Source organism: Pterocles gutturalis, unplaced genomic scaffold (genome assembly GCF_000699245.1).
Source record: "Pterocles gutturalis isolate BGI_N339 unplaced genomic scaffold, ASM69924v1 scaffold687, whole genome shotgun sequence".
Classification (NCBI taxonomy): Eukaryota; Metazoa; Chordata; class Aves; order Pterocliformes; family Pteroclidae; genus Pterocles; species Pterocles gutturalis.
The window spans coordinates 1-13,779 of NW_010114895.1; the positions used below are offsets into that span (position 1 = coordinate 1).

Below are 13,779 nucleotides of genomic sequence, written 5' to 3' on the forward strand. Positions count from 1 at the left end.
CCCGTCCCGTCCTGTTCCATTCTCCGCTTGGCTCCTCGCCGTCCTGGGACAGGGCTCTTTCCTCCTCTCCACCCCTGTTGCAGTCTGGCTCCGTGCTTGGTCCTGTTCCATTTCTGTGCTGCTCAGCGCGGGGATGGGGCCTGGTCCGTGTCCTTCCTCTGCCTCCCCCCTCCGCGCGGCCTGCTCCGCCCGCTCCCGCCTTCCTCGCTTGAGGCCGCGACCTTGCGGCCGATCATGAAGCCAGGGCAGGCTGTAGCTTCTCCGGCTCTGTCCCGGGTGCTCCTGTGGCCAGGCCCGGCGGGATTGCCGAGATCGTGGGGAAAATGGAGAACGGTCTTTATCTCCTGGGGAGAAAGATGTTAACGGAATAAAACCGTGCCTCCGGTAAATGCAGTTGTACAAGAATTGGGGCAGATGTGCTTGAAAGACACCTTTTGAAACATTTTTTTCTGAGGGGAGACCTTAGATTTGTAGTTTCTGCATCGGAGTCACGTACAGTTTCTCATATCCAGAAATAGCGGTGGATTTTTCTTCGATCACTCTTCACAGTCTGCTTTTTGTTTGTGGGTGATTGCAGATTTGCCTTTTCTCGGAAATGTTTCTGCCCAACCTAAAATTATTTAATAAAGGAATTTATAAGCAGCTCTGAGGTATTTTACCGTCTTACGTTGGAAGGCATCTGTGCTTCTAATTTAGGTATTAATATATTTCAGGTTTTTGTGGAAGTGAGGGACACGTGTTAAGAGGGAACAGCTAATAACTAACACGTGTATTCGTCTCGCTTGGGAAGATAGGTGTGGAGTGTTTGTTGAAATATTAATGCTGACCTGCAGAAAATAAATTACAGTTTGCCTGTTCTGTCACAAAGATGTCCAGAAGGTTCTTTGCTTAAAAGGTTTCTGTTTAAAAAGACAGTTCCTTACTGACTACAGCAAATTATGTGGTGTCATAAGACTTGATAGTTGCATGACTGAAAAAGGAAAATAAATTTTAACTAAATCCTTTGTTCTCTTTTATAAATGTTAGCTACTGATACTTGTTATTAAATAGGTACCTTTAAGTATTTAGCATGACTTCCCTTTTGTGGATTTAAAGTGTATTTCTCCTTAATGCTTTAGCATCTTTGTTTTAATCTACATGTATGCAGAGAAGGAATCAGCCTACATAGAAATAACTAGAACTTTTAAAAGTATGTGTCAAAGGATATGAAATCAAATAATGCCAGTTTTGTACCTGTCTGGAAAGGGAAATGCTGTCTGGTATGAGGAGGAGGTTTGGTTTCAGGCATCCATGGAATATTTGTCATGGTTTGAATGCTCAGAGATGCTTCCTATTCTTTTTTTTTTTTCTTTTTCTTTGGGAAGAATCACAATAATGCTAACTAGCTTAGTGTTACATCACTTTCAGGATTAAATGTTTCCTTAACAGTCTTCAATAGGTACTGTAACAGGGATTTTGATGATGAAAAAATCCTTATACAGCACCAAAAAGCAAAGCACTTTAAATGCCATATATGTCATAAGAAACTCTATACAGGACCTGGTTTAGCTATACATTGCATGCAGGTAAGTTTTAGTCTTACATAAGCTTTTCTTATGAGTCTCTAAAAGTGGAATTAATGGTGAACATTAAAAGATGGGAGTCTGGGGGCTTCCAGAGCGTTAAAAACTGACGAGAAAATAGGCTGTTTCCAGAACAGGAGTCCTGCTGTGTCAACATTCATATGGAGAGTATTCAGTAGAGATCTTTGCCATTGTTTTTTGGGGATAGGAGGAGTGAAGGAATTGTATTGTCCTGGTGTTCAGAAGTTTTTATAAACTGGGTTTTAGAAGCTAATGGTAGCTAACAGTGATTAGGGAGCACATATCAAGAAAATGCTTGGCTAGAGAGGTTCTTCCCATTGGGATGTTCCTTTTATATCTTGAAACTGAAGAATTCATTGAACGTAACCTGAATTGTGGTCAGGAGGATTTTATTCTTTTTCTTTAGGTACATAAAGAAACAATAGATGCTGTTCCAAATGCTATTCCTGGAAGAACAGACATTGAACTGGAAATCTATGGCATGGAGGGCATTCCAGAAAAAGATATGGAGGAACGGAGGAGGTTACTTGAACAAAAAACTCAAGGTAAAGTGTTATCTAGTCTGTTTCTTACTGGTACTAAGCTGTGTGATACAGGTCTCACCTCTCAGAAGAGTAAGGGTTGGGTTCAATGCTTTCTCTAAGTGCGGCTCTAGACGTTTGCCAGTCATGTAGAAGGATGAGAGGTATTTTTCTTTTCCTGTTCAGAAAGAGCTGCATGCCAGTACAGCTACAATGATGAATATGGGGAGAGTGGTTTTATTTTGAGAGTAAGGGGAGGAAAGGCCAGGGATGATACAAGCCTGATGATGCACAAATACCTAGATGAATTTTTGAACACGCTGATAAGATTTAAGTTTTATTATTTGATTTCCAGCTGGAATACCCCAGTTAAAATGAATTTTGGAGAATATAATTTACCTTCAGTCTGACCATATACGCTTTACTTTCTCTCTCTAGCAGAGAGCCAGAAAAAGAAACAACAGGATGATTCTGATGAGTATGAAGACGATGAATCTGCAGCTTCAACTTCATTTCAGCCCCAGCAAGTTCAGCCACAGCAGGGGTACATTCCTCCGATGGCGCAACCAGGTTTGCCTCCTGTGCCAAGTGCGCCAGGGATGCCTCCCGGTAAGACGGTGTTTTAAGCTTGTTGCTGAAAAGCCAAATAGAAATACAAATTGCTGCTAGTATGATGAAGTAATAACCTACCCTTTCTCACACTGGGTGTTAGAGGTCACCGATTAGTCTTGTGAAGTGCGCATAAGCAGTTTCTTCACATTTGTTTCCTTCCCACACACATCTTCCTTTGTGAAGTAGATTAAGATACCTAATGCTTGTGCCTCGTCTGAAGGAATGTTAATATGGTAGTAAGGCAGATCAGTACTTTAAATATAAGTCTACCATATGATATTTGTTTGTGGTATTTTGTAACAAGACTTTGGAAACAGAGCAGAAAGGCTAGAGACAGCTAACATAGAACAGGCAGTTTATACCCAGGCGACAAATACATTGAGGAAAGTAAATGACAGTGAGTTAAAGCTGGTCTCTTCTCATTACATTTTCTGTAATGATAAGGCATGTTGTTTGGAGACTACTAAGAAAATTTACAGTCTTGCAGGACTGAGCACAATGAATCTAAGTCAGATTTGCAGATAATCTTTTATATTGTGTTGTTTGTAAGTAGTGTTATTTCAAAAAAGTCTTTCAGAGCTTCCTTGAGAGCATTTATCCAGTCGAAATTTATATGAGATTTGATAGCAACTGTATGTTTTTCTCAGAGTTAATTAAAATTTCTTTTTCTTTTAAGGTATACCACCATTAATGGCAGGTGTTCCACCTATGATGCCTGGAATGCCTCCAGTTATGCCTGGAATGCCACCTGGGTGAGTACCAAGAAAGACGTAATATTACATGTTCATACTGTGCATTTTAAACTCATGGAAAAAGTAAAGCTAATTGGAAAAATATATGTAGGAACCTGTGAACTCTGTAACCTCAGTATTAAGACTAACCAAGGAACTAGATGGCTGTAAACCAACATTAAAAGTGTGGCCAAACTGTGAGTTTATGTATAAAGTATGTTGTTTTTCTCCTAACTTTATTAGAGTAGTAGTATAATAATATAAAGTTTTGTTGTGTTGGTTTAGAGCCTTCTGTGAACCGCTGTTCCTTTGTGTATTGCACATATGTTGTGCATCTGGTTATCAGTCATTCACCTAAAAGGAAAAAAATACTGGATAGTTTAAATTCTTCTTGTATTTTGCACAGAAGTAAGATGTTGGTTTTTATGCTTGTTTGGGGTTGACGCCATACCCTATCACAATGTCTTTGAAAAATCACAGTTAGATTTTTTTATTTTGTCATAAATTTTCACAGATTACATCAACAGAGAAAATACATGCAGTCATTTTGTGGTGGAAACATGTAAGCATCTCATTAATGTAATTCTAGGTACCTTCATTATGCCATTTTATGTCATGTTTTTGATAAGCTTGAAATTGTCTTACTGAAAACCTCTGAATATCGCTTAAGAATTTGGGGAAAATGTCTAGTTAGGTTTTGTTATTGTATAATATCAGAAGTTTCTGTGCTTCATCTAAATGAATATTACAGAACTATATGTTATGAGAAATGTATTCTAGAAAATATTAATAAAATGGACCTGTAAGGGCTTATAACCTCTCTTGGACTAAAGTGCTCAATCCTGTACACTGCAGGAACTTTGTTTCTAAGTTTTAAAGTTCACTGAGGTGAAGGGTTGTTCTCTTCTGAGACACAAATATTGTTTTAACAGTCTTTGAATTTAAAAGTCATGTCATGGTCGAACATCTTGTGGATGCTCATCATGACTGTAGCTTTTCTGGGTGGAAACTAAACTGAGTTTTATCAGGCTTGCTGGTGCTTAGTCTTCTTTAAACTCTTTGTTAACTTCAGGTGACTTATGTCATCCAGTAAAAGACACAAATTAATTTGTCAGAAATTCACTGAACTTCCATTTTGGTGACGGTTTGGGGGGGAAGAGGTGATGTTACATTACGCTTTTACCTAGCGTAATCTAAAATTTTGCTTATGTAGCTTGGTGATCTTTTATTTAAAAAAGGGCAAAGAAGAATTAGGACCTAGGAAGCAACATTGGTTTTAGTGTGACAATAGTTCTAGTGCTATCCCTGCCGTTTCTCAGAAAGTCATCTTCCTGGTGGCAGCAGGCGGTGAGCATCCAGCACTTTTTTGGGGTCTAACAGATAGTTGTCAAAATGGGGTGGCAAGACTGACTTTGCCTTCGCCAACCGTTAACCCAAAAAAAGGGTGGTGTACTATGTTCCTAGTCCTTGCTGCCTCTGCCTTGGTTGTTCCTTTTGCAGCAGGGGTAGACAAGTTGTGAAGAAAAGTAAGACTGGGTAGCCAGCCATCTGCTTCGCAGAATGGATGCTTGGCTGTTCGTGATTATTTGTTTTGATTTTGAAACAGCAATGGTGAAGGTTTCTTTGTCATACAAATCGAAACTGCTTCTTAGTGGGGTTTTGGTGTGCACTGGGCTGCTATGTATCTGCTTATCTTGCTAACTAAAGTAGTAGGCACTCTCTTGTTTCCCTAATCCAGCTTTGAGTGTCTGGAAAAATTGAAGCAAACTTAAGCTTCCTTTGGTTTGTTCCCTGTGAAGGAATCTCATCTATTCATCTAAGCTTTCCAATTTAAAAGCACTTAGTGTTATAGACAGCTTAATGTTTATGGGGTTGCAGCCCTGGAGGAATTTGCTTATATTAAGGGTTGTATGTATAGTTTGGATGGGGAACATATATTGATTTGTACTGTGGCTTAGAAGATAAGGATAAAAGGAGTCGTTTAGATGCCACCTTTCTGTAGGAAATACAGACCAATTTTTTTTCTCCAGGTACCAGTAGCAAGGAAAAAAATATTTTTAATATGAAGGGGAAATAATGCCATAAGGATTTCTGATTTTTAGAAAAATGATATTTTTTAGGGTTTTTTATCCTTAGCATAGGGAATATTTAATGTAATTGAAACTCCAGAAACTTTCTTATCCTGTGGTCTTGGCTCTGCTTTTATCAGTATTTTGTGGATAGTTTTGCAGATTTGGGTTGTCTACAATTCACTAGAGGAAGCAGAATATGTTAAACTAGTGTGAGGGTGCAGTAACCACAAATAGACTTGTGGTGTCAGAAAGGAGTAACAGCAGGTGTACAGTGTTTTTAGTGTGACGGGAGTTTGCTGCAGTTTTTCCTGCTTTCAAATTTTCTGAGTGTACTGAGATCTGGTTCTTGGAACATTCTGCTGAAAGTAGTAGCTTGAAATAGATTTCAAGAGAGACACCAATTATGAAAATTTGATAATAGTGAAAGTGAGAGCTTGAGGAATTAAAGTTTGAATAAAGAGTGTGAGGGGGTTTTTTTTAGGTGGTGTTTGTTCTTGTGGAAAAACATTTCGAACTGTGGAGTTAGGTGGTTTTGAATTGCCTCTGAAAGCTTTTTGAAATTATTTACCATAATTTTTTATCTAATACAGGTATGTTGCCAATTGTCTTAAGTTTATCATGACTGTTCATACCAGTGCTCGTTTTCTGTTTAATAGGATGATGCCGATGGGTGGAATGATGCCTCCTGGGCCAGGAATACCACCACTAATGCCTGGTATGCCACCAGGTAGGTCAGGCTTGTTGAACTCATGCTATGATGAAATCTAAATTACATTTATTTCCACTGAGATTTAGGCCTTATACAAAAAATATACAGACTTATGCCACCACCTTGGTGTGGATTGATTGCCACAGAAGCCACTCTTGTGCACAGATGAAGGGGTTGATTTATGGCTTTTGATTATAAAGAATTATTTGCGTTCAGTACCATTGTGAGGGTACAAAACAGAATATTGTTTTCTCTTCCTGTTGCACTTTCTCTGGCTTTTGTGTTGCCTGCTCTCTCCTTCATCCCTTTTTTCTAATGTCTGTGGCTGGAAAATCGTAATGATTGAAAATGTTGTGGGACATGAGAAATACCCAAGTAAGGAACCTGCTGTGTGAAGAAACTAACTGGAATTTTTGTCTCTCTTGGGAGCTAGAAGAGATGTTTATCAAGCTTGTGCAGCAATTAAGCAGCCTTAAGTTCTTGGGCTGTTCTACCTGACCAGCAGCTATGCTGTGATGGCTTGAGATTTGCTGGTTTGCCCGCTGGAGGAGTAGGCAAGCCACTAGGGACGGTACAGCCTGGTTGTGCACACCGATATGATGGAACCCATGTGTGCTGTCAGCTTCCCATCTCTGAACCTCTCCTAGAGCCCTGCACATATGAAGTGCGTGTATTGTGATGATAGGCTACAAAAAGTAGCCTTGTGTCACTGTTCTGCTGTGCTGAAGACCCACAAAGCTGGTCTGTGTTTCAGTCAAAGTTGATACCATTCATAATGGCTGCATCTTTTGGATTTTGTAGCTATCTTATCCACGTGCACAGGTGTCACGTGTTGGAAACAGTTAAGCATTAATTGAAAGCGTAAATGTCACTGTTGAAGCTCTAGTAGAAAACACATCTTAATTCAGTATTGCTCTGAAGTGTTTGAGGTTACCGCCTGTGCGTGGACATTTACTGGTGACTGCTGGCGTTACCCTTTATGTTTTATTTTACTACTGCCTTAGAAATACATCTTCTTGGGGAAGACTTTGTTCTAAGGAACACTGAACAGAATCCTCCAAAGGAGTAGTCTTACTTCCTTCAGCCTGATTTGTTACCAGTTCTTTGTGGCTTGTAGGTATGCCACCGCCTGTTGGTCCTCGGCCTGGGATGCCTCCAATGACACAAGCACAGCCGGTTACAGCACCGGGCATTCTTAACAGACCTCCGGCTCCTGCTGCATCGGCACCTACCCCCCAGCCTCCAGTTACTAAGCCACTCTTCCCAAGTGCGGGGCAGGTAAGGTAGCTCACAGCCTGGAATCTGTTGTTGTATTCTTCAAACTGCCACTGTGCCAACAGTGTCTATTCTTTATTATTGAGGAGGCCCGAGAAATGACTGGTTAAATTTCTTGCTTGTCTTGATTCTTAAATTCAGTGTAGTGCTTGAATAAATTTTAAAAGATTCTTTTGTTTGTCTTATAACAGCCGTGAAACCAGACAGAAGTTCTGTAAGCTCGTGGGGAAGAAAGGAGTAGGCAAAACAGTTCTTTCTTAAATCCACTTAGTTTATCATTTATGAGGGTGCTTTGTGTGGGTGAAGGGATTTGTTAGTCAGCTACAGGAATCTAATTGCATAGAAGTTTACCTAAATTTCCAGAGTATAGATCTTGACATGACTTGTTCTTTTCTGTTTTTTTCATAATGGGCACTCTACCGATAGATGGACTAATTTATTCTGTAGTCTTGTTAAACTAGTTAAATGTTGCCTGTATTAGGAGGTTTTTTTACTTTAAAAAGTTAAGGAGTAAGTTAGGGTAGTAAAGATTTGTTTAAATGTTTTGGGGAGGGAAGTGGGGAATTGATAGTGACTTGTGACCTCTATCTACCCTTTGATTGCACTTGTTGTAAGTCCGGAAGTTTTTACTTGCTTTCAAGTATGTTGCAGAAACCTTCATGGTGTACTATTTGCATTTAGGACTTCTGCAGGGAAGATACTTGTTTACAAAAACACAGTCCTTTCATGAGAAAGGACTTAGCATAAGAAATCCTTTCATCTGGATACTTTCCACCCATTTGTTTGGAGACTTTTCACTGTTTCCTTTCTTTTATGCTACAGATGGGGACACCTGTCACAAGCTCAAGTACAGCTTCCTCCAATTCAGAAAGTCTGTCAGCATCTTCTAACGCTCTGTTTCCTAGCACAGCACAAGTACGCAGGAAGTCACAGTTAAAAACAAATTGCTTTGCAACTTAACCCTTTGGACCGTTCTGTCAAATCTGAAATTGACTAAACATCTTCAGATAATTTCTGTTACATTCCTGATTATGTTTAGCTGGTAAAAACTGCAGAGTCCTTGATTGTGAGTTGCATCTTACTAGAAATAAACATGTCAAAGTGCCCAATTTTTCGTAGTGTGAAAAAATGAAATGTTAACATCCTGGTTCTAAAGGGTTAAAAAAGCATGAAAGCAGTTAAATGCATTTTAGTGGGCAGTGGTTAGCTTGATGCATGGTGAAGGCTTTTTAGTTTCTGTTGTTTAATATGGTACATCATAATGGTAGGAAATTTTGTAATTTGCATTATGTGCAACAAATGGAAATATTTTACTTTGATTGGAAGGTTCAGATAATTGTACATGTACAGTGACTAGAAACAAAAACATCCTCTCATAACCAAAGCTTGCTTTGGAGATTGCTGTGTCTTCAGAGAAAGCCTGGTAAAGCAAAATTTTATTGTCTAAGAGTTTTAATGTAAGAAAAAAGTAGGGAAGATAATATGCTGGAATCTGGAGTGGACTGCATAATCTGCCTTCAGTTAATTCTACATTTGCAAGGGAGATTAAAGATCTATAGAGAGACATAGTACTTTGTGAAAATACTTCAGTATTTCTATAGAGAGAATGCTTAAAAACCCTGACAGAATAGAGCTTTCTTAAATATTTAATTAAAATATTTCTTAAATATCTAATTTTAATGAATACTAACACTTTGAGCTGTACTTTAAACTAATGGTTGCTAAAGTATGCTAATAATTCAGTGAGAGAAAAATGAATTTATACTTAAAGGCTCTTAATAAAGAACTTGCTCAGGAAAGATTTAGACATTTACCAAACTCAGTATTTGAGATAAAAATGTTGATAATGGGGTTTTTTTGTTGTTTCTTTTTTCTAGTTGTTGCTTTTGACCTGCAAATTTTATACTTTCTTGTGTGTGTATATATATGTGTATATACTGGGATTTATTTTGTCCTGTTTTCAGTTGCACTAGTATGCGATAAGGCTGAACTTTTGTCGAGCTTGTTTTAATGTATCTCACTGGAAGGTTTCAGAGGGCTAACGTTTTAAGTTTTCTTATGCTTTGAGAAATAAATATTGATCTATTTCTGTGTTTCACAGGCTGCAGCAGCTGTTCCAGGTCCTGTTGGTACTGATTTCAAACCTTTGAATTCTACACCTGCAACAACAACAGAACCCCCAAAACCTACATTCCCTGCTTACACCCAGTCTACAGCCTCAACCACTAGCACGACAAACAGTACTGCAGCTAAACCCACTACGTCGATAACAAGTAAGCCTGCGACCCTCACAACAACCAGTGCAACCAGTAAGTTGATCCATCCAGATGAGGATATATCACTGGTAAGTTAAAATATTTTCATTATCTTACTGAAAAATGCAATTTATGCTGATAATGGCTGATTAAGTAGATCTTGAATTTCTTCTGTGCTCTACATTATGCGTTATGCAAACTTCGGTTGCAAAGTGATGACTGGCATATTGCAATGATCCTGTTGCAGAGCTAAGCTTTATTTTTGTTGGTGGTGGGAGATTAGTCAAGCCAAAATATAATTTGGACTTTTTCTGCGCATGACTTAAGCCTGAAGTTAAATTGATACAGCTAATGAGCATAGGACAAAAGACTCAACAGCGGTCTTGGTGCTATTACAGCAGTCAGAGATGACTGATGGATAAAACAGATCTTAATTTCAGCTCAGATATCTTTAGATTTGTGTTTGGCTTTTTTGTCTCAACTTGTTGTGAGGAAAAGGCTTTCTTCAGCTGAGGGAGGAGGAGTGTTGCATGCAGAATGCTGAAGTGGCCAGTATTAGTGCAGTAACTTTGAAGGAAGGGGGAAAAATCCAAATGCTGCTATGTAGCGTTACTAGTAGCAGTCTTTGAACTCCTAAGGTAGTTGAAATAGTTTAGTGCCTATAGTCTACTTTGTTACACTTTTATTTACTTCGCTTTTGGTGAGTTTTAGTCTCACAGTGTGTTCTGGTTGTCTGTTCGTGGTTTTAGGAAGAGAGAAGGGCACAGTTGCCTAAATATCAGCGTAATCTTCCTCGACCTGGACAGGCTTCATTGGGTAGCCCACCAGTTGGACCAATTGGAGGTATGATGCCACCACAGCCAGGAATTCCTCCACAGCAACAGGGAATGAGACCTCCCATGCCACCTCATGGTAATCATAAGTTTTTCCAGTTTTCTTTTCTTGAAAAGATTTGTCTTTACTATGAACTTTTTTAAACTTGAAGTGGCATATACTGGTGGGGGGAGGGTGAAGCTTTTCACAAAATGCAACTTCTGTCTGTTATTCGAAAAAAAAAAAAAGCTTTGCATCTTAAATGTTCTGTTTATAGGTCAGTATGGTGCTCATCACCAGGGCATGCCAGGGTATCTTCCTGGAGCGATGCCTCCATATGGTCAGGGACCTCCGATGGTGCCCCCTTACCAAAGTGGACCTCCACGACCTCCAATGGGAATGAGACCTCCTGTAATGTCGCAAGGTGGCCGCTACTGATGCTACTACACACGCTCTAATAGGTTTGGAGATTAAACCTTTTCTCATCTTGTGCTGTTAATATAGCCAAGCTTCCGTCAATTAAGGCTTCATTGTGACTTTAAAAAAAATAAGTATCTTCCCACATGCAAGGAGCTATTGGACATTCTTATTTTACATGGGAAAAAATTATTTGGAATAATAACAGGAAGTTTTCCTGATGTTGCAATTTATACTGTATGGCTTCTTTTTCATGTTTCATCTAGGTTTTTAGAAGTGAAGTATAGTAAATATGGTTCGTTAAATTGTGAAGGCGCTGGAATTACATGAACATACCACCTTAAAGGCAAGTTCTGTAACATTATGTTGCTATTTGTGAAATGATGCCTTCACAGCACTTCAAGTGCTGTTGGACTTCATGTCCCCAACATAGTTTGGTGAGGGCTGTAACTGTTCCCAGCTACTTGTACATTTAAGTCTGAACTTGTAACAATATTTAATGTATTTAGAGTTCTTCCTGTTTCAGGGTTTAAGTAAACTGACCCACTAAGGTCGTGTGACTTTTCTGTACTGTTATAAACTTCATTGTAATAAAAGAAGAGAAAAATTTATATGCCTTCTTATTCATGACCAGCTGTGGACAACTGCCCGAAAGGTTTGTACAGATGCATGCCATGGTAGCTATTGGTGTAATGAACACAGTTATCGGTGCTGTTTTGATAAAATCTGAATTCCTTATTTTAAAATGAAGTCACTCCTTAGCTGCGCATCTGAGTAGACAAAGACCTGTACACTTATTAACTGACTCCCCAAAAACGAGGCTGCAGGAGGCACATCTTAACTCTTGGTTGTAACTTTTCTTAATATGTATGTTTCTTTATTTGTGCTTTCTTGTCCTCAATAAATTTTAAATGATTTCTAGTCCTGGCACTTACTTGTAGGATATAAAAGTGATTGCTTTAAGATGAATCCAAGTGCCATATATGTCCTCTTAGTTCATTCTTTGAATGACTCTTTAATGTCCAAATGCACGTGAATTTCAGGAGCCTGTTAGATGAAGCTTTCTAGAAGCTTAGGTGCATGTCACATGGGTGAGTGACCTCCAGTTGATGTTGTATTGAAGTTGACCTGCAAAAGAGAAAAAAGTAGCTTGACCTTCTCAGTGTATAAAAGAGACGGGGCAAGAGTAATTTGTTATATGCTGTATTTTTTACTTTAAATATTCAGAATTTCATATCTCAGTCTAAAAGATGAGCCATCCATTATGTGCTGTGATCACATGTTGGCTGAGTTTCGTGAGCCATTTAATGGAAGTGTCTAGAGTGAGACCTTTTTATCAGTTCTCCTAATTGCAGTTATCAAAGAGAGGTCTTCCCCCTATGAATTAGTAATTTATTTGTCTCTGTTTATAGGAGTAAAGTGATAAATTGCTGTCAAGGTTGTAATTCTCTGCATGTCTGACATCACTGTGTTAGTGTGCTATGCTTCTGATGAGGATGAAAATGTAGAGGGACACTTTTTGGAGGGAAGTGAAGCGAGAGCTTCCCTGGTCCCTTCACAATAGGGGAAAAAAGGAGTGGTGAATTTTTCATTTGCAGGTCAACTTTAAATACATGTTCCAGCCTCAAGCCTTATCTGTGTGATTTAATTTATGGGGATATGTTCTCTTCTAGGATAGGTTAAACAGATTATGAGCATTTTTGTGTCAATTTATGTTCCATAGATGTTTTTGTTGATGGTGGAGTTTTTTCACTTAATTTTAACATTATTTTGTCTCTTTTTTCTTGAAAGTCTTGGGGTTTTGTAGCTGCACTTAAGTCCTTCATGTGGCTTTATTTCGTACTGTCTCTTAACAGTCCAGAAATACAGTACAGATAAAATGCTACATTGTCCCTCGGCTTCAAACTTGGGGTCATGAAATGCCTCATAAAAGCGCTAGAGCATCCAGTACACTCTAGTTGCAGCTGACTGGCCTTAGTTTAACCATTAAGAATTACCAGGCACTATTTCTGAAGTGTTTAGCAGTTTTCAGACCATAACTCCAAGCCTCTGTTGAGAAGCAGTTCTCTCTGATCACTGGTGTCTGCTGATCACCTGTCAGATGTGCGGTATTTGGCTTGCAGATGTGCTGAGTGGGCTGTGATGTCAGATCTTTTGTTAGCTCTTCGTCTTGCTTTATATATAAGTCTAACAGATAAAACAGTTTTGCTGGGGCAATGCTTTTGTCCTTTGGTTTTCTTCTATTTTTCTAATACCGATAATTATGAAACACTGGAGAGATTTTTACAGTGTCTTACACTCATCCCTTTTGTAATACTACACATAAAATTCATACATTAGAAATTTATCTTAACTTCTGCTTTTAAAACTATAGAACTACTGACTTTTTCTGAAGATCATATTGCTGCTGTAAGGATGCTGTGCCCTCCTGTGCCTAGTAAAGTAAATACCTTCTCCCTTCGATGTCTTTCTGTAACTCACTGGTATGTTGTTTTCAGACCCCTGCTTTTCCTGGGATGAGCACTTGAAAACCTTACTGCATGTACTGTTAACTCAGCATGTTCTGCAAGGTGTTTTAATTAAGAGGTTTCCCTCTTTTAAATAGCGAATGTCTCATTGTTCCGATAATAGTACCATTTTGTAGCTAATAGTGCATAGACCTATAACTTGGACGCATTTTAAGGTGGAACTTTCCTGAGTAGTAATGTTATGATAATCCCTCAACTAAGTATACTGCCATGTATTATTAATGTTACTCTAATATAATCTTCAGCAAGCAGGCGAAAATTTT

General features: G+C 38.8%; 1 protein-coding gene across 1 annotated transcript; it reads left to right on the top strand.

The window, feature by feature from the left end:
- The first annotated feature begins 1,443 nt into the window (after positions 1-1,443).
- On the top strand, positions 1,444-11,918 carry ZNF207 (zinc finger protein 207). Its single transcript, XM_010074939.1, has 12 exons — positions 1,444-1,565; positions 1,990-2,128; positions 2,543-2,713; positions 3,393-3,468; positions 3,962-4,009; positions 6,176-6,246; positions 7,346-7,506; positions 8,326-8,418; positions 9,605-9,847; positions 10,508-10,670; positions 10,849-11,032; positions 11,255-11,918. Exons 1-11 carry the CDS (start codon positions 1,560-1,562, stop codon positions 11,007-11,009), a joined length of 1,332 nt encoding a protein of 443 aa, XP_010073241.1. The 5' UTR covers positions 1,444-1,559; the 3' UTR covers positions 11,010-11,032; positions 11,255-11,918.
- Positions 11,919-13,779: the final 1,861 nt, after the last annotated feature.

What these genes read in the sequence shown, in the direction of transcription:
- ZNF207 (XM_010074939.1), top strand. An exon ending in ACTTGAACAAAAAACTCAAG is followed by an intron (nt 2,129 to 2,542) that starts GTAAAGTGTTAT and finishes TTCTCTCTCTAG; the next exon opens with CAGAGAGCCAGAAAAAGAAA. An exon ending in TGCGCCAGGGATGCCTCCCG is followed by an intron (nt 2,714 to 3,392) that starts GTAAGACGGTGT and finishes TTTTCTTTTAAG; the next exon opens with GTATACCACCATTAATGGCA.